At 37.2% G+C, this 22,711-nt stretch overlaps 1 protein-coding gene across 2 annotated transcripts in view; it reads right to left on the bottom strand.

The window, feature by feature from the left end:
* Window positions 1–5,485: 5,485 nt before the first annotated feature.
* STK31 (serine/threonine kinase 31) overlaps window positions 5,486–22,711 on the bottom strand; it is an 84,746-nt gene continuing 67,520 nt past the window's right edge. Inside the window, exons 23-24 of one of the 2 annotated variants that reach the window (XM_021689790.1) lie at window positions 14,624–14,692; window positions 5,486–5,713 (exon numbers count right to left, since the gene is read on the bottom strand). In XM_021689790.1, the coding sequence (XP_021545465.1) occupies window positions 5,486–5,713; window positions 14,624–14,692 (297 nt within the window). The remainder of the gene's footprint in view (window positions 5,714–14,623; window positions 14,693–22,711) is intronic. The other variant, XM_021689791.1, reaches the window with a different exon arrangement.

Raw genomic sequence — 22,711 nt, 5'->3', positions numbered from 1 at the left:
TGTAGATCTCTTCAAGTTTATCTTACTTGGAGTTTCCTAAACTTCATTAATATGCAAATTCATGTTTTTCATCAAATTTGGAAATTTTTCAGCCATTATTTCTTCAAATATTCTTTCTACCCCTTTCTCACCTCTCCTTCTAGACTCCCACTAGGCTGCTGGTATCCTTGAAGGTATCCCCACAAGCCTCTTAGTCTTTTTGGTTTTCTTCCTTCTTTTTTCTTTCTGTTCCTCATTCAAGATAATCTCAATTGACTCATCTTTAAATTCACTGACTTTTGTCAATCCAAATCTGCTCTTGAGCCTAATGAATTTTTCATTCCAGTTATTGTACTTTTCAGCTCCCTAATATCTATTTGATTATTTCTTATAATTTCTCTTTATTGATATTCTTTATTTGATGAGATATTGTTCTCATACTTTCCTTTAATTTTTTTCCCAGAGAGGGAGGGGGGAGGAAGAGAGGGATAGAATCTTAAAACAGGCTCCATGCCCAGCATGGAACGTGGCATGGGGTTTGATCTCACAACCCTCAGATCATGACCTGAGCTAAAATCAAGAGTCAGATGCTCAACCAATTGAGCCACCCCAGCACCCCTTCCTTGGTCTTCTTGTAGCCTTCAACTGTATCTTCAACCACCAAAGGAAGTTCAGGAACTTACTCAGTATGATGACCTTTAGACATGACCTGCACAGGTAAGGCTGAGGCAGCCAGGGCAGAGCAGATGATACATTGCTTAACCAGCTCAGCCACCCAGGCACCCCTCCTTTAATAATTTAGATATGGTTTCCTGTAGTTCTTTGAACATATTTAGGATAGATGATATAAACTCTTTGTGTACTAAGTCCAACATCCAGGCTTGCTTTTAGACAGTTTTTATGGTTTGCTTATTTTTTCTTGCACATGGACCATACTTTCCTGTTTCTTCACACATCTTTTTCTTCTTCTCAAAAGTGGACATTTTAAATATAACAATTTCCAACTTTGGAAATCAGACTTCCCCCTCTCAAACCTTTATTATTTTAGTTTATTATCTGGATTTAGTTTATTACTGTTTTATTGAAAATAATGATGATGATTACTTAATGACTTTCCTGGACTAATTCTATGAAATCTGTATTCTTTCCATGTTCAGCTTAGCTTAGTGGTCAGCTAATATTTGGACAGACATTTCCTTAAAATGCCTGAAGTTTCCCAACCTTTGCTGAGAGGCTGTATTTTGGAGCACACCTTCAACACCCTGGCAGTTTACCACTCTGCCTTAGACTTCACATCCTATTTTCCAGAACCTCAAGGTCAACTAGAGATGAAAGATCAGAGCCTTTGCAGGACATGCTGATAGCCCTGAACATGTCTACAGCCTTTTAGAACCCCAGGAATTCATTAGAGCTTTTCAATGCAGCCTATGAACATCATTCCCTGATTTTCCTATTAAATTGTTTTCCCTCAACAGGTGTTGCCACCTCAGACAGCTGTGATGTTAAACAACTGCCATAATTTTTTTCAACAAATGCCCTGGGAAAAGAGTTTTTCCAATGAAAAAACTCTGAGTCAAGTCAAATAAGGACAAACCCTATGCATGGGGCCTTCCCAGAGAGCTGCCAAACCGGTCAAATAGTGACAGTTCTCTGGCAATCGTGCTTTTTGAGGAGCTCGAAACATTCTGCCACTTCCATTGGCTGTTAAGCCACTGGTTTTCACAGCTAACATGACTGTGAGGCTGTTGGTTTACAAGGCTACTGCAGAGCTTGGGACAGGGAGATGGGATAGAGCAAGTTAAACATGACAAAACTTGCAATTCTTACCAAGATTCAGGTGTCTTTCCTTAAATATGTTCTTCAAATTGTTCCAAGTCCTTGATTAATTCCCAGAGTTCTGAAAAAATTGATTTTGACAACATTCTGCCAGTATTCTTGTTGCTTTTATGGAGGAGATTTTCAGAAGTCTTTACTATGGCCAATCCAGAACTGCTTCCACATGTAGTTTTAATGGCAGAAGATAGGGTTATACCAATAACTAAGAAACAATAAAGCATGTCATTTGCTGAGTTAAAAGAGAGATGCTAAGGAGAATTTAACAAATGTTGACATTTAAATACACCCTGAAATGACTTAGTACTGACACTATGAAATGGACGAGAAGCTTCCCATAAATTTTTAAGATTTTATTTATTTATTTACATATTTGACAGAGAGAAGTGAGTACGAGTGGGGAGAGGGACAGAGGGAGATGGAGAGGGAGAAGGAGACTCCCCACTGAGCAGGGAACCCGATGAGGAGCTCAATCCCAGGACCCTGGGATCATGACCTGGGCCATAGGCAGACAGTTAACCAACTGAGCCACCCAGGTGCCCCACCCATAAATTTCTTTTGAGAAGAAGTTTATATTCCTAGTTCTCTCCTTTTCAGTACCTTGATCTAAAACAGGACATTTTCTTCGCCTCCTTTACTTTAGTGAAATGTGCCATCCTTAACTCCTTCCTCACCTCCTTTATTTCCCTGCCCAAATCATACTCTCTGGTTAGCCATTTTACTCAAAAGTATAGGACTGTGTGATTCAGCTGCTCATAAGTTTATAGTAGTCTCATCTCTTATATAGCAACTCACAACTTCTATGATCTGTCCCCAAAATACTCTTCCAAGCCTATTTCTCAGCTCCACCATTAATGTCTTATACTCCGGCCAAAATCGTGCCTGTTCCTAAATCTACCCTTTGAGCTCTCTTAATTCCCTTGGCCCAATTCCAAACAAGTAAAATCCTACTGCTCCTCTAAAATGTTTCAAATGTCTATTCCTCAACCTCATCATTCTTCTCTTGCCTTCCTTTCTTGTAGTGCCATACATTATTTCTTTTCTTACAGCTTATTATATACTGCATCATTCTCAAACTGCCCATAGGGCAGTGAACATATCTTCTTGGCCTTTGCATTGCCTTTACACATATATATACACATATTTCAAGAAACACTTGTGGCATTGAAGAGATACTTAAAAATCTGTCTTTCCATCACACATCATCACTTGCCATTTTAAAACAATAAATAAAAATGCTAGCTTCGTATGCCAAAAAATCTGATTCTCACCCGTTTCACAAGAGATAAGTAGCTAGGTATTTGTGAAAAAAGGGAGCTCATCAATTTTGGCAAACACTAAATAAAACTAAACAGGTTTCAGGGGTGCCTGGGTGGCTCAGTCAGTTAAATGTCTGCCTTTGGCAGAGGTCATGATCCCAGGGTCCTGGGATCAAGCCCACACTGGGCTCCCCACTCAGCCGGGAGCCTGCTTCTTCCTCTCCCTCTCCCTCTGCTGCTCCCTGTTTGTGCTCTAATAAATAAAATCTTTAAAAAAGAAATAACTAAGCAGGTTTCTTTTCTAGACAAGTTTCTAGAAACTTCCTATCTAATATGCATAATCTCGAATTTACCATTATTTTCCAAACAACTAATCACAGAACTTTTTGTGCTGAACATCCCAAGGGTCTAGTGTTCAGCAAAACACATTTGGAAAATGCTGGTCTAATTCTTTATTTTAAACACTGGTATAAATAAAGTGATCTATTCTTTGTTGTCTTTAATTATCCAACTTTACTTTAAACCTAACTACTGTGTCTTTACAACTGAATCAGCTAAAATTAAGGTCTACTATAAAACAGGAAACCCAAAAAGTAGCAATGGCTTGAATATATGGCAATGGTTCTCTTTAGTATGCATTAGAATTACTTAAAGTGCTTGTTAAAACACAGATTTTCAGGCTCTACCCCTGGATTCTCATGTAGTAAATCTGGAATGGAGCCAAGAATTTGCATTTCTATTAAGTTCCCAGGTGCTGTTGAGGCTGCTGGTACAGGAACCATATGATGTAAGGCTTTATTCTCTCAACTAATATAAAAACCTGAGGCTAGTACAGAGGTTCCAGAATGATTAAGGACATCACCTCCTCCTAACTTGCTGCCCCGTCATCCCAGTCATGGGTTTCATCCTCAAAGTCACTTCATGATACAAGGAGGCTGCTTAAATTCTAACTGCCGTATTCACTTCTAGGCAATAAAAAGGGGGTAAAGGCAAAAGGGGTCATCTCCCAGGTAAGTCAGCTCCTTTAGGAGTCTTATCTGTAGGAACTTATTCAAAAGGCCTCAACTAATGTAGGAAATGGTAAATATAGTCTTTTAGCCAAGTACACTGGCATCCCAAATGAAACTGGAATCTATTACCAAGGAAGAAAGGAAGGCTGGGTTTTAAATAGGCAACTAGAGACTCTACCATACTACTTTAGTCTACATACACTTCAATCACCACGTTCAACTGGTCTGCCTTCTAATTATTTCATAAAATTTGTCGTGTATGTTTCATCACTATCTCTACTCCCCTAGACCCTGTTTTCATTATTTCTCATCTACTTTATTGTATTAGCCTCCTAAACAGTCTCCCTACCTCCTATCCTGGTAGTAGGTAGGTGGATTTTGAAGGAGCTAAAGCTGTTTAAAATTCTTCAATAATTCCACATTTTCTATAAAATGATTAGGTAGGTCTGAGCGTTTTATTATTTTGTACAAAGCCTTTATTCACCTATTATATGACTATTCCCTGCCTTCTATTTTATACTTTTAAGATTTTTTTTTTTAAGATTTTATTTATTTATTTGAGAGAGAGAATGAGATAGAGCATGAGACGGGGGAGGGTCAGAGGGAGAAGCAGACTCCCCGCTGAGCAGGGAGCCCGACGTGGGACTCGATCCCGGGACTCCAGGATCATGACCTGAGCCGAAGGCAGTCGCTTAACCAACTGACCCACCCAGGCGCCCCTATTTTATACTTCTAAATACAACAAAAAGTTTCTCCCTTCAGTGCTCTTATCATGCTTTCTCTGCCAATTAAGATACTCTTGCTCTTTCCACTTTATTACTCATTCTATAAAATGTAATTAACGTACTATATCTTCCAGAAAGCCTTCCATGACATCCCTCTTCCACAGTATGAGTACCCTCCTGTGTACTCCTATAAAGCTCCATACAAAGCTATCACTGATTTTTCCATATTGTATTATAAAGATTTGTTTTTATCTCTGACTTTCTCAATAGATTGTGTGCTTTGGAAATATAAGGACAATGTTTTAATTACCTTTATGTCCCCAGAATTGGGTACAAGGCCAATTATTTGTTGAATGTACCACCATCAGCGATTCATATAACTGAAAATCTGTATAGGATTTGTCCAATATCTAATAACCTTTTCTATTACAAGTATCATAGTCTACGCAATTTCAAAAAGTACTATAGACAGAAAATCCTTCCTTAACAACTCCAGTTAATTGAAATTTCAAACTACACAATTTTTTGCATAGCCAAACATCTTTTATTTTTCACAACTGGAATACCAAAGACACAACCCAACTAGCTCCAGAACACTTCCAGATTTTTTTGTTTATTTAACCAAACTAAACAAAGTTTTAAAAGGAACATCTGTAACAACAAAAAAATTACTAATCTATCAATCAAAGTTGGCTTCATCATTTCTTGTCTTTTCCTTATATTTATCCAAGTTCTCCATCTTTAATTCTTCTTTTTCTTTATATTGGGTATATTCAGTATCTTTCTCTGGGTTTGGAGTTGATTTCCCCTTTGGCACCAAGAAACATTCAGCATTCAAAACTTGCTCAGCAGTCATTGAACTTCTACAATAGATCAGGCTATAGAGGAGGGATTTGACATTATAATCCTGCAAGGAAAAAGACAGGTTACAAAACAAAAGTAAAACCAAAACAAAAGGACAAACCTGAAATAAGGAAGGAGGATCCATTTCAAAAACACTTTTAATCAATAATACAGAGCTAACATCAATTTTTCCTATTTAGATTTTATAAGATTTCTATAAAATTCAACTACTTTTTATTGGAATTATTACTCCAATAATAAAACAATGGACTTAAATCACAAGGAAAAACTGTAATAGGAAAGATAATCACAGTTGAAATATCTCAAAAACAAGTGAAATTCAAAAACAAAAACAAAAACAAAAAAAACATTTTAAGACTACCCTTTTTCCTCTTTTTTATGGCACTGATCAGTTTGACACTGAAAATTTTACAGTGAAGCTTCTTTGGAAGGGCAACCTTCTTTACTGGTCAACTGCCTATGGTTTCAGTTTTGAAGTGATCTCCAGGAACTCCTCTACCACCACTACCATTATCATCATCATTATGGGGAGCCAGAATTTATTAGGTACCACTATTTCAAGGAACTATTTCAAAGTTGTTTCTATTACCACATGTAAACAACACGTTAATACTGCTCTTTCATTATTTCCACCTGACAGAGCACCTGGGTATGCCTTTTTTCGGTCCCTCTATGATGACTGCAAACAGAACACACTTCACACTGAATAAAAATCACCTGTTTATTGCTACTGTCCTCATTAGACTCTAAGATCCTTAAGATCAGAAATTTTAATTTACCACTTCATCCCCAACAACTAGCACAGTGGCAGGGATACAGCAGATATTCAGTAAATACTTGATGAATGAATGCCAATGCCCATACTGGACTCTACAGAATATGTTTCTAAACATATTTAAAGACAGCACCTTCAGCAGGTATAACTAAAAATTACAAAATCTAGGGGCGCCTGGGTGGCTCAGTCGGATAAACATACAACTCTTGGGGACGCCTGGGTGGCTCAGTTGGTTAAACGTCTGCCTTCGGCTCAGGTCATGATCCCAGGGTCTTGGGATCGAGGCCCGCACTGGGCTCCTCACTGAGAGGGGAGCCTGCTTCTCCCTCTGCCTGCCGCTCCCCCTGCTTGTACTCTCTCTCTCTGTCAAATAAATAAATAAAATCTTTAAAAAAAAGAAAAAGCATACAACTCTTGATTTTGGCTCAGGTCATGATCTCAGGATTGTGAGAATGAGCCCCACATCAGGCTCCACACTAGGCATGGAGCCTACTTGAGATTCTCTCTCACCCTTTCCCTTTGCCCCTCTACCCCCGTGCTCACTTGTGCACGCTCTCTCTCTCTCTCTCTAAAAAAAATTTATATATATTGCTGGGAAGGTAAGCTGGTACAGCCACTGTGGAAAATAGTATGGAGGGTCCACAAAAAAATTTGAAATAGAACTACCATATGATCCAGCAATTCCACATCTGGGTATTTATCTGAAGAAAACAAAAACACTAACCCAAAAAGATACATGCACCCCCATGTTCACTGCAGTATTATTTATGATAGCCAGGATATGGAAACAACCTAAGTGTCCATCAACAGATAAATGGATAAAGAAAACATGGTGTAAATTAAAGAAGCAGCCCAAGTGTCCACCCATAGATGAATAGATAAAGAAGATGTGGTATACACACGCACACACACACACATACACACATGGGAATATTACTCAACCATAAAAAAAAATGAAATCTCACCATCTGCAATGACATGGATGGACCTAGAGAGTATAATGCTAATAAGTGAAATAAGTCAGTCAGAGAAAGACAAATACCATATGATTTCACTCATATGGAATTAAGAAACAAAACAAAGGAGCAAAAGAAAGAAAAAAGAGAGACAAACCAAGAAACAGACTCTTAACTATAGAGAATAAACTGATGGTTACCAGAGGGTCAATGTGGGTAGCGGAATGGGTGAAACAGGTGATGGGGATCATGGAGTTCACTTGTCATGATGAGCACTGGGTGATGTATAGAATTGTTGAATCACTATATTGTACACCTGAAACTAATATAACACTGTATGTTAACTATACTGGAATTTTTAAAAAATAAAGTGCTATTCTATGGCAAAAAAAAAGAAAATATGGTATGTGCATACACACACACACACACATACATACATACATACACACACAAACAATGGGAGCATTATTCAGTCATAAAAAAGAATGAAATCTTACAATTTGTGACAACATGGATGGATCTTGAGCATAATATACTAAGTGAACTAAGTCAGAGAAAGACAAATGCCACATGATCTCACTTATATGTGGAATCTAAAACAAAACAAAAATGAAAACTAAGGTCACAGATAGAGAGACCAGACTGGAGGTTGCCAGAGGCAAGGGGGTAGGAGGAGGGTGGGCAAAACTGGTGAAGGGGGTCAAAAAAGTACAAACTACCAGTTACAAAATAAATAAGTCATGAGAATATAATGTACAGCAGGATGGTGACTACTTAACAATACTGTACTGCCTATCTGAAAGTTGCTAAGAGAGTAAATCTTAAAAGTTCTCATACCAAGGGAAAAAAATGTTTAGAACAATGTATGCTGATGGATGTTAACTAGATGTTATTGTGGTAATTATTTTCCAATCTATACAAATATCAAATCATTATGAAACTAAACTAATATTATGTGTCAAACTAATGTTATGCATCAATTACACCTCAATTTTAAAAATGGAAAAATAATCAAGTTTTGCTACATGATATACGTACTTTTGAATATAATTAAACCACTTATGAAATTGTTTTTAAATAAAATCTATCTTATAATCAATGCAATACAATAAAGAGTAAAATAATAATATGTCCTTAAAAAATGGAGAGGTATTATTTTCCCAACTACAAAAAGTTTATCATTAAGACAGCAATTCTCCTTCAAATTAACCTATTCAAAATACTTACAAAGTAACAATGTTTTTCAGAGGACTTAACAAGTTGGTGCCAAAATTCATAAGGAAAAATAAAATGACAAGAATAACCAAGACAATGTGGAAGAAAACATAAGGAAGGAAAGTCAAAGCCCTCTCTCTATAAAGATACAATATTTTAAACCATGGAACCCCATAGTGTTGCCACAGGGATCAATAAACAAGCCAAAGAACAGAATAGAGCCCCAAACAGATTCCTGAGTACATGAAAACCTGGCACAGCATAGAGTGGCATTATTAATCAGCAGGGATAGACTGACTATTGAATAAATGGTGCTGGGTCAACTATCTGTCCACATATAAAAAAATTTTTTGAACCTTACTTCATATATACAAAAATGAATTCCTGAGAGGTTGAAAATATAGGGGGGGAAATAGAAGGAAAAGGCAAGTTCAAAAAATGGTAGATGAAGAATATTTACCAGAAAAAAATATAGTAAAGATTCATTCATTCATTCAAAAAATATTTATTTAGGTCTTACTATGTATCAACTACTGACACTGGGGATACAATGACGCATAACACAAAGCTCCTGCCCTTACTGAGGGTACAGGGCAAACAGAATTTTTTTTTAAACTTAATAAAATAATAACCTGTTTTTTAAAAGGACACATACATACATAGACCTTTCTATGTATGTATCTATGATGTATCTATGACTTTGGTTTTGGTTTTGGTTTTGTTTTAGATTCCACATATAACTTTCTGCAAAGATTCACAAGAAACTAGCAATACTTAAAATCTTTAAAAAAAAAAAAAAAAGGGGGCACCTGGGTGGCTTAGTTGGTTAAGCGACTGCCTTCGGCTCAGGTCATGATCCTGGAGTCCCTGGATCGAGTCCCGCATCGGGCTCCCTGCTCGGCAGGGAGTCTGCTTCTCCCTCTGACCCTCCCCCCTCTCATGTGCTCTCTTTCTCATTCTCTCTCTCTCAAATAAATAAAATCTTTAAAAAAAAAAAAAAAGAAAGAAACTAGCAATACCACTGGGAGAAGAGACTTGGGTAGCTGGGGAACATATCAATAGGGATGTGCTTCTTTTTGTAACTTTTGAATATTATATCACACACATGTTATATGAAGGAACATCTACTTGAAGGAACTACCTTCAAATAAACATAAGAGTTGTACAATAGAGAATGAATTTATCTGAACTTAAAAAGCACTTAAGCAAAGGCTAAAGGCCATCTGTTGGACCTATTACTAAAGAAATTCTTCTGGGGGCTGGGAATTAGTGAATTAATTATCCTCTAATATCTGTCAGTTACATAATTTTATTATTTCTCTCTACTTTTCATATGGCCCCTGTAATGTCTAAATTATAGTTCCCTTATATGTTTGGTAACTACATGTGATTACAAAATACACATAAAGAAAACCCCATTCCCAGCAATAACAGCTGCCTCAGATCACACAAATACTACATAAGCCAAATATTCTTCTAATTTGATCTCAATAAGCAGCTACCCACATTAAATAAGAACTTCTTATATTTATTCACCTTCTTTATACATAAACCTAGCAGAGGGCCTAGCACACAGCTAACAGAATATAACTGTGGTAGGCAACTTCTAAGATGTTGCCCATTGATCCCTACTTCCTGGTATTCACATCCTTACATAATCCCTTCCTCTTGAGTGTATGATTGACCTAGTGAGTTGGTTATGAAAAAACTATTTCAGTCTAGCTAACAGACTTTCTACTCCTTTCTCTGCTTATACACTTTGATGAAACAAGCTATCATGATGGAAATAAAGCAAAGAATTGAGGGCAACTTCTGGTGATCTAGAGGGGAAATGAATTCTACCAACAATCATGTGAGCTTGAAAGCAGATCTTCCTTAGTCAAGCATTAAGACAGCCCAGTCAACAGGGCGCCTGGGTGGCTCAGATGGTTAAGCGTCTGCCTTCAGCTCAGGTCATGATCCCAGGGTCCTGGGATTGAGTCCCGCATCGGGCTCTCTGCTCCTTGGGAGCCTGCTTCTCCCTCTGCCTCTCTCTCTCTCTCTGTCTCTCATGAATAAGTAAATAAAATCTAAAAAAAAAAAAAAAAAAAACAGCCCAGTCAACAACTTGATTGCAGTCTTCTCTGTACCCTGAAGCAGAGAACCCAAATAAGCTATGCCCAGATTCCTGACTCACAAACTGTAAGAGAGCAAATGTGTGTTAAGTCGCTAAATTTCAGGATAATTTATTACAATGTAATTTTTATATCAAGTCTGAAAAAGCAGGAGTTTCAAGTGTTCTCTTTGGATGAAGCTACAACCTCTAAGGTAGCAGTACTGGTATTTTTTTAATGACAAGAAATCTGTATCCTGTTTTTCAGAAATATAAAGTATTATCTATCACCTTCTTTGTTATCCCATTCTACACTACAGCCAGTAAGTGTAACAAACAATTTCATAGTCTCCCAAAAGTTGTCTCCAATGTTTTTTACTCTTATCCAAGAAGTATGGCAAAGCTCCTTAGTAATCATTTCTAATGTGTGCTTTTTAAAAGCTAACTTCATGGGACATTAGATGTTATAAAACACAGTTATTTCTGGGGTCAAATAAGTTAAAGGACTACAGAGTTAAATAAAACTGTATGTGTTCCTTCATTACAGTCCAAATAATCAAAATGGCATGAGACCATGTTAATCTGGAAAGAAGAAATAAAACTGTTTTTGTTCATAGACAGATGACATGATTGTCTATGTAGAAAATCTGAAAGTATCAGAAAAAAAACTCCTGGAATTAGTAACTGATTGTAGCAAGGTTGCCACATATAAAGCTAATATACAAAAGTCCATCACTTTCCTATATACAGCAATGAACAAGTGGAATTTGAATTTAAAAACACAGTACCATTTACATTAGCACACCAAAAAACAAAATACTTAGGTATAAATCTAACAAAATAGGTATAAGATCTACATGAGGAAAACTACAAATCTCTGATGAAAGATAATTAAAGAACTAAATAAATGGAGAGATATTCCATATTCATGGATAAGACGACTCAATATTGTCAAGGATCAATTCTCCCCAACTTGATCTATAGATCCAGTACAATCCCAACCAAACTTCCAGCAAGTTATTTTGTGGATATGAACAAACTGATTCTAAAGTTTACATGGAGAGGCAGTAAGACTCAGAATAATCAACACAATCTTCAAGAACCAAGTTGTAGAACTGATACTACCCAACTTCAAGACTTAGTATAAAGCTATAGTAATCAAGACTGTGATATTAAAGAATAAACCAATAGGTTAATGGCACAAAATAGACCCATAAAATATAATCAACTAATATTTGACAAAAGGGAAAAGGCAATACAATGAAGATAGTCTTTTTTTTTTATATTTTATTTATTTACTTGAGAGAGAGAGAGAGCACGTAGGGAAAGTGAGAGGGAGAAGCAGACTCCTTGCTGAGAAGAGATCCTGATGCGAGGCTTGATCCCAGGACCCTGAGATTATGACCTGAGCCAAAAGCAGACACTTAACTGACTGAGCCACCCAGGCACCCCAAAGACAGCCTTTTCAAGAAATAGCAGTGGAACAACTGGACATCCACATGCAAAAAATCAATCTACACAGAGACCTTATACTGTACACAAAAATAAACACAAAATGGATCACAGATCTAAATGTGAAATGCAAAACTATAAAATTCCTAAAAGATAACATAGGAGAAAACCTATGGGGCGCCTGGGTGGCTCAGTCGTTAAGCATCTGCCTTCAGCTCAGGTCATGATCCCAGGGTCCTGGGATCAAGCCCCGCATTGGGCTCCCTGCTCAGTGGGAAGCCTGCTTCTCCCTCTCCCACTCCCCCCTGCTTGTGTTTCCTCTCTCGCAGTCTCTGTCAAACAAATAAATAAAAATCTTAAAAAAAAAAAAAAAAGAAGATGACATAGGAGAAAACCTAGACGAAGTTGGGTCTGGTGATGACTTTCTAGATATAACATCAAATGCCATGAAAGAAAAAACTGATAAATTAGACTTCATTAAAATTAAAAATTTCTGCTCTGCAAAACACACTGTCAAGAAAATTAAAAGACAAGCCACAGATTGTGAGACAATATTTGCAAAAGACATTTCTGATAAAGGATTGTTCTTCAAAATATACGAACTCTTAAAACTCAACAATAAGAAAACAACATGATTTAAACATGGACCAAAGACCTTGCCAGACACCTCACCAAAGAAGAGACACAGATGGCAAATCAGCATATGAAAAAATGCTCCACACGTCATGTCTCAGGGAAATGTAAATTAAAACAAGATACCACTATACATCTAGAATAGTGACAATATCAAATGCTAGCAAGGATGTGGAGCAACAGGAATGGTAATGCAAAATGGCATAGCCACTTTGGAAGACAGTTTGGCACTTCCTAACAAAACTAAACACACTCTTACCATACAAGCCAGCAACTGTGCTCCTTGGCATTGACGCAATGAAATAAAAATTTATGTCCACACAAAAACCTGCACATAGATGTTTATTCATAACTGCCTTAAAACCCATAAAGCAACCTAGATGACCTTCAGTAGGTGAATAGGTTAAAAAAAAAAAAACGTGGTACATTCAGAAAATGGAGTATTATTCAGCACTAAAAAGCAATGAGCTATTAAGCCATGAAAAGATCTAGAGGAACTTTAAATGCATATTACTAAGTGGAAAAAAGTCAATCTGAAAAGGCTACATACTGTATGAGTCCAACTACATGACATTCTGGAAAAGGCAAAACTATGAAGACCGTAAAAAGATCAATGTTAACCAGGGGTTTCGGAAGGCAGAGATGAACAGGCAAAGCACAGAGGATTTTTAGGGCAGTGTAAATACTCTGTATGATTCTATAGTGGTGAATACGTGCAATTATACATTTGTCCAAACTCATAGGAATGCACAATGCCAGAGGGAACCCTAATCTAAACTACAGACTTTAGGTGATAATGATGTATCGATATAGGTTATCAACTGTAACAAATGTACCATTCTGGTGGGGGATGTTAATGGATAGACTATGCATATGTGGGAGAAGGAGGTATATGGGAAATCTCTGTACCTTCCTCTTAATTTCGCTGTGCTAAAACTGCTCTTAAAAAAATAAAGTCATAAAAACAATTATAAGATATTTTTAAATATTTTCTTTCTTAAAAAAATGGCATGAGAACTTTTAGAGCTTGATTATTATACTTCCATAAACTCATTTACTGCCATATTTATAACCTCTTAATATCTAGTCATATGGGACTATTCCATTCAAAAGAATTTAATATTTTCATGTCTTAGTGCAGGTTATTTATTGTCTTTACCTGGAATACCACCACTTCATTCTATCTCTTATAAACTCCTAATTCAATCTTGAAGATTCACCTCAAACTACTTGGTGGCATTTTCTACCTACGTCTCTTCTCTCCACCTTTCTCTGCAGAATTAAAAATTAGGTTCCTCCAAAGTACTTTCTTAATACCCTACTTAGAGATCTTGGTTGTTTACCTGTTCACATTTCTAAATTATTCATTTATTCAATGCTGCAATCCTGGTAATCCATCATCTAGTTCAATTCCTAGTGTGGAATAGATCCTTCAAATATGTTTGCTGAATACATACATAAATGGCAAAGCAATATGAATGACAGATGACAAAGAAAAGACACAGCTAGACACTTATATAAATTAGCAAAACATTAATTTTAATATAATATCTTGAAAGATAAAGCAAAGACTATTTTTCTTTAATTATTACTTACAATATTATATAATTTGTGTGACAAATGTACAATCCAGCAATATTCTCTAGCAGTAATTCTCTGGCAGTGGTCTAAGTAAGGCATTTGAATTTTTTTCAATATTTCTTTATTATGAATGCTATTTTGCATTCTTACAAAAAGCAGAAGTTATCTTCAGTCAAATATTTATGTTTACATTACTGTTACAACTACACCATATGTTTCCAACCAGTAAATGACAAAAAGGTCACATACCAAATGAAACTGATCCACTTTCGGGATTCCATCTTCATTTGTTTCAAATTTCTGATTTTGAACAGAAAGCTGTTAAAGAAAATGAGAATGGATAAATTCCCAATGTAACAAAATACCAATCCTACAGCACAGTCAAACCTGGAATTCTTCATATTCTGGAGAAAAGAGAAGAGCTCACCCAACACACATTAGCTCTTACAGGATAAAAACACTTTCATGTTAATAACTACTTGTTCACAGGTAACTAAACAGTTCTTGGGGCTCCTCAAATATCAGTCAGAGTTGATGAATACACTATAAGCAATTTCAATGCTTCCTCACTTAGTAGCTTATACAATGTTGATTTCATACATTAAGTACAAGGAAAATAAACAAGCATGTTTCTTTCCTCCCTAATACTTAACCTATGTTCAAGAAAAACACATTAAACTTTTAAAACTATTAAATATGGAGATTTCTTACATACACAAAATATTCTGAATCCTATGTATTCATCACCCAGCCCCAACAACCATCAACCTTATGCATAAACCTATATAAATTATTTTTGAGGTAAATCCTATCCATCTCATAATTTCATCTCTAAATATTTTAGTACGTATTTCTTTTTTTTTTTTAAAGATTTGATTTATTTATTTGACAGAGAGACACAGCAAGAGAGGGAACACAAGCAGGGGGAATGGGAGAGGGAGAAGCAGGCTTCCCGTGGAGCAGGGAACCCGATGCAGGGCTCGATCCCAGGACTCTGGGATCATGACCTGAGCTGAAGGCAGACGCTTAACAACTGAGCCACCCAGGTGCCCCTTAGTTCATATTTCTAAAAGTTAAAGTCTTTTATTTTGACACAGTATCGTCACACTAAAAATTCAGTAATTTTTTTTTTTAGTAATTCTTTAATACAGGCATACCTCAGAGATATTGTAGATTTGGTTTTAGACTACCACAGTAAAACAAATATCACAATAAAGCAAGTCAAATAAATCTTTTGGTTTCCCAGTGCATGTAAAAGTTGTGTTTATATCATACTGCAGTTGATTAAGTGTGCAGTAACATTATGCCTAAAAAAGCCTATATACATACCTTAATTTAAAAATATCTTATTGCTAAAAAATGCTAACCATTATCTAACCTTCAGTGAGTCATAATCACTGATCACAGATCACAATAAGTATACTAATAATCAAGAAGTCTGAAATATTTTGAGAATTACCAAAATATGACCCAGAGACACTATGTAAGCTAATGCTGTTGGAAAAATGGCATCAATAAATTTGCCTGACACAGAATTCTGTACCTTCAATTTGTTAAAAAAAAATGCAGTACCTGCAAAATGCAATAAAGTGAAGCACAATGAAACAAGACATGCCTGTATAAAATATCTAGTTTTCAAAAATTTTTTTAAGCTTTTATTTCTGAGTAATCTCTACACCCAACATGGGACTCGAACTTAGAACCCCAAGATCAAGAGCCAGCCAGGCACCCCCAGTTTTCAAATTTTTAATCATCCCATAAATATCAGAAATTATTTTACTTTTATATAGTTTACTTAAATCCAGACCCAAATAAATTCCATACGTTGTAATTTAAAAATGAGCAAAAGGACTTATGGTTTCTTCCTGCTCCTCACCACTAAGTAAAACTATGTCGGAAGTAACAGAACACAACCAAAGGAGGTCTCTGAAAGAGTAAAGAGGAAGACAAACTGGTTAAAGACCCCAGGACTGGAGTGTCTCATGATCCCCACATCCAAAACAACAAAAAAATGACTCAACTAGGATAAACTCAAATTAATGAAACTTCTGAAAACTAAGAACAAGACAAAACTTGAAAGCAAACCAAGAAAAACATTACCTACAGAGAAATATCAATTTGAATAACAAAAGATTTCTATGTGAAACCATGGAAACCAGAAGGAAGTGGCACAACATTTTTCAACTGCTAAGAGAAAAGAACTTTCAACCACAAATTCTATACCTAGTGAAATTATCCATGAGGAAAAAAGGGCTAAAATCAAAATGTTCACTGATGAAGGAGAACTAAAAGAATATGTCACGAGAAGACACATTCTTAAAGACTGGCTAAAGGAAGTACTTCACCCAAAAAAGAAATGAATTTTTGGGGCATCTGGGTGGCTCAGTTGGTTAAGTGTCTGCCTTCAGTCATGATTTTAGGGTCCTAGGATTGAGCCCCACATCGGGCTCCCCACTCAGTGGGGAGTCTACTTCTCCTTCTCACTCTCTCTCTGCCCCTCCCCCCACTCATGCCCTCTCTCTCTAATAAATAAAAAAAATTTTTTAAAAAAAGGAAATGAATTTTAAAAAGAGTATTGGAGCATCAAGAAGGAATAACAATGGAAAGAACAGAAATATGAGGGAATGCCAAAGATTATCCTTCTCATCATAAGTGTCCTAAATCAGATACAATGACTGAAACAAAAGTTATTACATTATACTATCTGATGCTTAAGACAATGATAGTTAAAAGTGGGTAGGGTGGGGGCGCCTGGGTGGTTCAGTCGGTTAAGCGGCTGCCTTCAGCTCAGGTCATGATCTCAGGGTCCTGGGATCAAGCCCTGCATCGGGCTCCCTGCTCAGCGGGAAGCCTGCTTCTCCCTCTCCCACTCCCCCTGCTTGTGTTCCCTCTATCGCTGTGTCTCTCTCTGTCAAATAAATAAATAAAATCTTTAAAAAAAAAAAAAAAGTGGGTAGGGTGAAGGAACCTAAACAAAAGGCTTCTACACTTCACTCAAAGTATTGAAACACTGATACCAATAGAATGCGATAAGATACATACATATATCGTAATATCCATACCAACCACTCAGAAAACTATAGAAGGCAATACACTCAAAACACCATAAATAAATCAACTCTTAAAAAATGTTCAAGTAACTCAAAGAAAGGCAAGAAAAATCAATGAATAAGAAACAGAACAAAACAAATAATAAAATGGTAGGTTTACCCCCAACATATCAATAATCACCTTAAGTGTTGCAACAACATGGATGGACCTAGAAAGTATTATATGAAGAAATAAGTCACAGAAAGACAAATACCATATGATTTCACTTATATGTGGAATCTAAAAAACAAAACAAACAAAACAGCGTTACATGCTGAAATAGATTACTATTTCCCTTATCTCTATTATCCTACATCTTCCAATGTACATGAAAGCTTTAAATTCCTATATTAAAACCCTTATAACTGAAATATGTAAACTGTGGCTTCTGTTTTCCTGACTGAACCCTGACTAACAGAGTCCTCACACTATGTCCTATCATGCATCAAAGCAAAGCAAACTGCAGTTTATAAATTAGAAGGCATTAAAAAGAAAAATCACAGGCTCAAAAAATGGAGTCACTCAGGTTAAGGTCCCATGTCACTAAACCATGACTTACTACCTAATTTTAGTAACTGCAGTTTCATTCACTCCCCCAGGAATGTAACCTCTAACTAACCCACATGGGAATTTCCTCGTCAGCACAAAGAAATTTACTGACAGATCCTCTCCATTCCCTATAGGAGGATGATCTTGCCTAAAACAATGGAATCTTTGCAAATAACTTTTTTTCCACTCCCTCTTCACCTTTATTTCTACTCCCTCTTCACCTTTAAAAGCCTTTTCTGTTCTGTAACACTTTGGAGCTCCCTTCTACTTACTAGATGGGATGCTGACCGGCTAGTGAACTGATTAATAAAGCTAATTAGATCTTTAAAATTTACTCAGTTGACTTTCAGTTATTTAACAAAGTCTTATCTTCTAAAAATCCTTATCTTCTAACAAGCTCTTACTAACAAGATACTGAACTAGTTTAAGAGATAAAAGAGAAATTTGAGAAGTCCTAAGATAGTAAAAATGCCAAAGCATGATTAACTAGAAGGGCGGGATGAAGGAGATGGAAGAGTCAAAGAAGACTACAGTTGTCAGCTTAGATGACTAGAAGAGACTGTTCGGGGAAGGCTGGGAGAAATGGGATAGTGGTAAAGAGTGCGCCTTCTGGAGACAGACTGGCTAGATTTTAATCTTGGTTCCATCTCTTAGCAGTCACTGGATCTGCACAAATCACCTAATTTCTCTTTGCCTCAGTTTCCTCACTCATAAGGCCACTGCAAGAATTAAGTTGGATAAATACTTGCAAAGTAACTGATACATAGTAAGCACTCAATAAGTGTGACCTATTTTTGTTTTTTAAATTTCAGGTAACTTGGGACATCTGCATTAGCAATGTGAAATGCTGTCTTTATGAGAGCCCCTAGTTTTATCACTAAGAGTAGTATGGTAATTAAACATTGACAATAGCTGAATCTGACTGAAGAGTATAAAGGGTTTCATTATTTATTCTTTGTTTTTGTGTAAAACTTTCCACAACAAAACAAAAACTAAGACAACAGCTTTACTTGTCCTAATTGGCCTGCTTTTATCTTAGATATAATGGTTGGTATGACAGACTAGATTTCCTTTCTTATAATTGCTAGAAGAAAGATTACAGCAATCCTAGTGATTTATCCACAGAAAATATATTCATCAAGGATGGGAAATAGGCTTGTTTTTCAGTCAATACTATCCCTCACGGATGCTATTTTGAGGTCATACCCAAGCTCAGTGAACATGAGCACGCTCACTTGACAGTGTCTGCTACAAGGAAGGAACGGCAGCACGTGAACTGTGTATTAGCAGCTCTCAACAGGTTTCTGTGGTGTGCATTTTGTTGTTGCTGTTGTTTTTAGATTTTATTTATTTATTTAGAGAACAGGGAGAGGGGCAGAGAGAAGGAGAGAGAGAATCTTAAGCAGACTCCACACTGAGCGCAAAGCCCAATGCGGGGCTCGACCCAGAGATCATGACCTGAGCAGAAACCAAGAGTGAGACGCTTAACTGATGGAGCCACCCAGCCATCCTGTGGTGTGCATTCTGTAGTACTCTCATTCATGGTTCAACTCTATATTCACACCCCCTTTTTTCTTTCTTTCTTTTTAAGATTTTCATTTATTTATTTGAGAGAGAGTGAAAATGTGAGAGATCACAAAGGGAGAGGGAGAAGCAGACTTGCCTTTGAGTGGACAGCCTGATGTGGGGTTTGATCCCAGAACCCTGAGATCATGACCTGATCCAAAGGCAGACGCTTAACCCGCTGAGCCACTCAGGAACCCCCCACACGTTTTTTCCTTTCTTTTTTTTTTTAAAAGATTTTATTTTTTTGACAGAGACACAGCGAGAGAGGGAACACAAGCAGGGGGAACGGGAGAGGGAGAAGCAGGCTTCCCGCAGGGCAGGGAGCCCGACGCGGGGCTCGATCCCAGTGCCCTGGGATCATGACCTGATCCGAAGGCAGACGCTTAAAGACTGAGCCACCCAGGCGCCGCCCCCCCTTTTTTTTCTTTCTTATCTACTTTCAATTTATCATGTCTTGCTCTGTTTTAAAGCACTTCTGTGAACTGATTGCCTTGTATCCTTTCTGGAACAAGATAAAGTATCTAGTAAATTAAGGTAAAGTTAGCCAGCAGGAAGGCATATGTACACAATTGGAAACTCTAGCAAGAGCATCAGATTACTGCCATAAATGTGGGAGCTACTAACAAATAAATGGTACTAGACACTATAAAAGTAAGTAAGAACACCCAAGGAAAGGGTACACAGTGAAAATTTTAGTAGAATGTGAGCAAAATCCTTGGGGACACTAACAGTTAACAGGAAGTAAAAAAAAGAAAAAAAAAAAAAAAAAAAAAGCCTAATCACAAGGGTCAAAAAAACTAAGAAGATGTGTCACAGAAAACAATGGGTAAAGGAATTACTGTGGAGTTTTTGTTTTGTTTTTTGATATACCAGACTTAATAACCCTATTTTTAGGCTGAAGGAAAGATGCAGAATAAAAAGAAATACATTGAAGATACAAGCAAGATAAAAGTTGGGTAAAAGTGATGTTCTAGAATAGAAGAGGAGAAAATGGGGTCAAGGCCACATGTGGATGGCTTGCACTGAAGGAATATTTTCTCTGAAACTGGACTAGAAGACAGAAGACGGGGTAAAGAAATGATTAGTTTGTAAACAGAAGAAATGAAATTTGAGAGAAAGCATATATAATCTCATTTTTTTAAAGAATGGGGCACCTGTGTGGCTCCGTCATTAAGCATCTGCCTTCAGCTCAGGTCATGATCTCAGGGTCCTGGGATTGAGCCCCACATCTGGCTCCCCACTCCACAGGAGGCCTGCTTCTCCCTCTCCCACTCCTCCTGCTTGTCTTCCCTCTCTTGCTGTGTCTCTCTCTGTCAAATAAATAAAATCTTAAAAAAGAAGAAGAAGAAAAGAAGAGGCAAGGTCTACTGAAAAGAATGAGGGTATGATTTCAATAGGTGCTTGAGGAAAGCAGTAAAAGTTTTAAAGTAATCTTTGAGGGAAATATGAGAATGAGCTGGCTGTGGGCAAGTAAAAGGACTAAAAGAAAGCACTGAGGACCCAAAAGAAATGAAACTGATGTGGTGGTGACATTGTGCAAAAGCATTCAGCTTCCAAGGTATAAAGGCATTCAAGGGATTCCAGCCAAATTAAGTAGTCCCATTCAGCATCAGTCCTAAAAAAGAAAATCTGGATATAATAGAACACACAAACATAAGAAGACTCTGAAAAGTTGAAAGAAGAAGGTGAAGTAGCTAGGGACACCTTGGAAGTTGAGGACTGACACAATAGTGAATTTCCTGAGTTTTCCTTTTGATCCTCCTATATCCCAGAGGAAGTGCTAGAGAAGCCTGCAATTCAGAAACACCAAGAGCGACGGATCCAAAAAAAGCCCATAGAAAAGCCTGCTCCCTCTAGCCAAAGAACTGGGAAGAGAGTGGTCCAGCAGCAGAAAAACTTTTTGGTAATATTCCCTACTCCAGCCAAATACCAAATGAAAAACTCTCCCCTCCCATCCACTGTCAGCGGGGCTGAGTGGGAAGCTGGACTTCCACCCCCACCATTAACAAAGAGGCAGAACAAGGCAGTGTGAGATGGCATTAGCTGGCACTCTAACTGGTACTGTCAGTTAGCAGGGAAGCTAACTTCCAATCCTACTCAGAAGCAACAAAGTGGAACAAAGCAATGTGAAGCAGTGTTAGTGAGACTCTATTTTCCCTTCTCCACTCCCCAAGTGTCAGCAGGACCCAGTGGAAAAGAGAACTTCCATGCTTACCAGGTAGCAACAAGGCACAAGGAAGTAAAACAAGGTGGTGGTGGTAAAGCAGTAATTTAAGTATGGTTCCTGCTCCCCAGTGTCAACAGGACTCAATGGAGAGATGAATTTCCACCACCACCCAGCAACAATGAGAAGAGGCAAGGCACTCACTGCAAGTCGGCATTCTGTTTTTGCTGGGGGGTCAGCAGAGCCCAGAGAGGAGATGAAGATCTAACCATATCTGAAACTGTACACTACACCTAACTGGGGGCCTGTCTGCAAAAAATGAAGGTTAAATAGGATGCAGAGTCTCAGAACATAATACCCAAATGTTCAGGATATGATCAAAAACCACATGTCAAACTCAGAACCAAAAAAATCCCAACCTGAGTAAGACAACCAACAGATACCAAGATGACACAGATGCAGGGATTATCTGACAGATTTTAAAGGAGCCACCATAACAATGCTTAGAGATCAATCACAAACACTCATGGAACAAACAAAATAATAACTCAGCAAAGAAAAAAACAGAAGATATAAAGAAAACCAAAAGGAAATGTTAGAACTGAAAAAGAACAGAATTTTTTTTTTTTAACTCATTGGACTGGCTCAATGGCATGAGGAGTATGACAGAGGAAAACACCAATGAAATTTAAAAAAAATAGAAAGTACCCAATTTGAACAGCAACCAAAAAATGGACGGAACCTCAGGAACCTGTGAAACAATAAAAGATCCAAAATGTATGTCATCAGAGTTTCAGAAAAAAAGAAGAGTGTAAGGCCAACAAAATACGTGAAGAAGTAATTGCTGAACCAAATTTTACAAATTTGGTGAAAACCATAAACCCACAAATTCAAGATGAGCAAGCCTCAAAGAGAGTAAACCCAAAAAATATATGCCAAGATACATTATAATCAAACTGCAGAAAACT

The sequence above is a fragment of the Neomonachus schauinslandi genome, chromosome 12 (assembly GCF_002201575.2).
Source record: "Neomonachus schauinslandi chromosome 12, ASM220157v2, whole genome shotgun sequence".
Lineage (NCBI taxonomy): Eukaryota > Metazoa > Chordata > Mammalia > Carnivora > Phocidae > Neomonachus > Neomonachus schauinslandi.
This window is presented reverse-complemented; position numbering and strand designations above follow the sequence as displayed.